At 61.1% G+C, this 2,817-nt stretch overlaps 1 protein-coding gene across 1 annotated transcript in view; it reads left to right on the top strand.

The window, feature by feature from the left end:
- The first annotated feature begins 76 nt into the window (after window positions 1-76).
- IL10RA (interleukin 10 receptor, alpha) overlaps window positions 77-2,817 on the top strand; it is a 4,147-nt gene continuing 1,406 nt past the window's right edge. The window contains exons 1-6 of the mRNA XM_010143490.1: window positions 77-140; window positions 1,072-1,192; window positions 1,316-1,494; window positions 1,757-1,923; window positions 2,248-2,398; window positions 2,564-2,708. Of these exons, the coding sequence (XP_010141792.1) occupies window positions 77-140; window positions 1,072-1,192; window positions 1,316-1,494; window positions 1,757-1,923; window positions 2,248-2,398; window positions 2,564-2,708 (827 nt within the window). The remainder of the gene's footprint in view (window positions 141-1,071; window positions 1,193-1,315; window positions 1,495-1,756; window positions 1,924-2,247; window positions 2,399-2,563; window positions 2,709-2,817) is intronic.

The following is a 2,817-nucleotide window of genomic DNA, read 5'->3' on the forward strand; positions in this document are numbered from 1 at the left end:
GCCTTCAGCAACCTGCCAGAGCAGAGTGCGGCACCCCGCTCGCCAGCCCAGCGCCCGCAGAGAATGCTGAGCCGGCATGGCCCCATCCTCCACAGCCCTGGCACTGTGCGTGGCACTGCTCCTCATCTGGTGGATCAATGGTGAGTCTCTCTTGACCTTGTCATGCCGCTTTTCAACTCCTGCTCTCTGTGTCTCAGCCCCTCGGCTTGGGGCAGGCTGCCCAACTCCCCTGGCTGGGCTGGGGTCTCCAGCTTGGATGTCTTTGCTGGCGGGGCAGCGCTCAGGCCAGCGGTGCCCATGGGCTCCTGCCCCCTCAGCGCAGGACACGGCCAGGGCTCCCTGCTCGCCAGTCTCTGCTGTTTGGGAGCCTAAGGGCTGTGGTAGTCCCCAGACATCTCGCTTACCCCCACCAGCGAGGACCACGGTGCCTCCTGCTGTGGCGAAATGCCCCGGTGGGCAGCGCGTTCTGCTGACTGCCGTCCTCCCGGGCAGAGGGAGTTTGCCAGCAGACAGCGGCTGCTGAGGAAACCAGCACAGAAAGGGTGACAGATGTTATCGAGGCTTTGCTGCCAGGTGACAACAAACTCGAGGGAGGAGGTGTCAAAAGGTCTGCTTCTTCCAGAGAGCACAAGCAAAACAGGAAAGCTGAATCCAAACAGAGCTACTAGCAAAGGGCAGGGGCAGTCCAGGTGCAAACGCTGCAGGCTCATTTCCTGGGCCAGAAAAGCAGCGAGATCCTCTCGGCTGGGCTGAGCAGGGTTCTTCCCAGAACAGAGAGGAAGGGAAAGAAGGGGGCTGCAAACGCTGAAACTTGGAAGTGGGACAGGCCAGGGCGAATTCGTGCGGTCACTGCTGAGCAGAGGATTCACGTGGCAGCTGAGCCACCAAGGAGGCAATGGCAGGCAGCTCTGCCCAGCTCCTGTGGGCACCAGTGGGACAGGATGATGAGCAGCCTCGCCCAACGCTCACCTCCCATACCGAAAAAGGCAGGCAGCTCTGCCCAGCTCCTGTGGGCACCAGTGGGACAGGATGCTGAGCAGCCTCGCCTAACGCTCACCTCCCATCCCGCAGCTGAGAAGCTGGCCAGGCCCATGCAAGTGCGCTTTGCCGCAGAGACAGCGCATCACCTGCTGCGCTGGGAGCCGGGACACAACCTCCCCAGCGACGTCCACTACGAGGTGGAGTACAAAGTGTGAGTACAGCAAGGGGGAGCAAGGGGGTTCAATCCTGCCCAGCACCTGACACCAACAGAGGTGACAAACGAGTTCCTGGCACCTGCCCACACTGCTCTCACCCTGGGCCCTTCTGCCTGCAGCTACGGCATGAACACCTCCTGGACAGCCATCCCAAACTGCATGAAGATCTCGGGGCACTTCTGCGACCTCACGTTCTATACCCTGGGTCCTGCCCAGCGCTACTACGCACGGGTCAGGGCTGTGTCCAGAAACCACACGTCCCCGTGGCAAAGGACCAACTCTTTCTCCCCACAGGAAGGTAGGCTGGCTGGCTGCCTCCACCGCGTGGCTGCAGGCTTTGGGGATGGCAGAGCTCAGGGTGCCAAACTGCTTAGGAAGAGCTTCGGGGCAGATGAGAGCAGGGATGTGTCTCTCTTCACACCTTCCTGGAGGGCAGCTGAGCTGTGGGATGGGATGGGACAAACCTGGGGCAGGCGGCACCAACTGTGGGGAGCAAAGGCTCTTAGAGCTGCAAGCAGGAGAAAAGCCCTAACGCGCTTTTCCAACTGACCTGGTTCCAGCCAGCCTGCGCCTGTCGGGTCAAAGCCTCTCTGTGATGGGCAACAGCATCCAGGTGCAACTGCAGCTGCTCCTCAGGGCAGGGAACCTCACGGTGAAGTACGACGACATACAGAAGCACGCGAGGCTGTACCGGGTGTACGTCAAGAGGGCGCAGGACAATTGGACGGTAAGATGAGCTGCTGGTGCCGTGCTGTCCCCACCTGTTACACACAGGGCTGCTCAAGCTGAAAAAGTACAGTCTTCTGTAAAAGTTAACACAGAGCTTTCTCACAGCCACACCATGGCAGAGAGGTTTCTCTGCACGTTTTATTGTGGTATGTTCCCCACCTCCTGGTGGGATTTGGGGTCTCGCTGCTGTCAGCTGTGTTGCTAAGCACCCCAGGGACCTTGCCCAGGGGACAGTGGAGGAGGAGGGAGGAAAGCAAAGGGCCCAGCACTTCTGCAGGGGCTGGGGGCTCTCAGGTACCAGCCCACGCTCTGGTCATTGCAGTACGAAGAAACCGAGACCACCCCGGAGTTCAACATCAGCAACCTCTCCTGGGACACAGTGTACTGCATCAGCGTGGAGCCGGACGTGGCCAGCCGGCCCACCCGCACCACGCGCACCGACGAGCAGTGCGTCACCATCGGCGAGAGAGACAGTGAGTGGCGGGGGAGCCAGGGAAGGGGCGTCCTTGCAGGACGTGGATCCTCCTCAGCCTCCTGGCCCTGGGGAGCCTGCTCCATGCCTCCACTGCAGAGCCTTGGTGCTCTGTGCACCGACAGTCTGCCTTTCCCCCCTCACCTGGGCACATCCTCTCTTGCAGGGAGCACAGAACTTGTCCTGAGCATTGGCAGCTCCTTCGTCATCACTCTGTTGCTCTTGGGGCTCCTGGGGGCTCTCCTGGTGTGCACCTACCTAAAGAAACCCGTGAGGCCACCGTCCGTCCTGGTAAGGCAGCCGGACACTGGGCACCCTTTGTGCCGGTGTGAGGGTGCAGGCTTGGGGAGCTGTTGGGGGAGGCTGCCAGATAGCAGGAACGAAGCACTGCTACCTCCCCTCCTTCCCTCCCCGCCATCT

Source organism: Buceros rhinoceros, unplaced genomic scaffold, assembly GCF_000710305.1.
Source record: "Buceros rhinoceros silvestris isolate BGI_N320 unplaced genomic scaffold, ASM71030v1 scaffold41509, whole genome shotgun sequence".
In the NCBI taxonomy this organism is placed as follows: Eukaryota; Metazoa; Chordata; class Aves; order Bucerotiformes; family Bucerotidae; genus Buceros; species Buceros rhinoceros.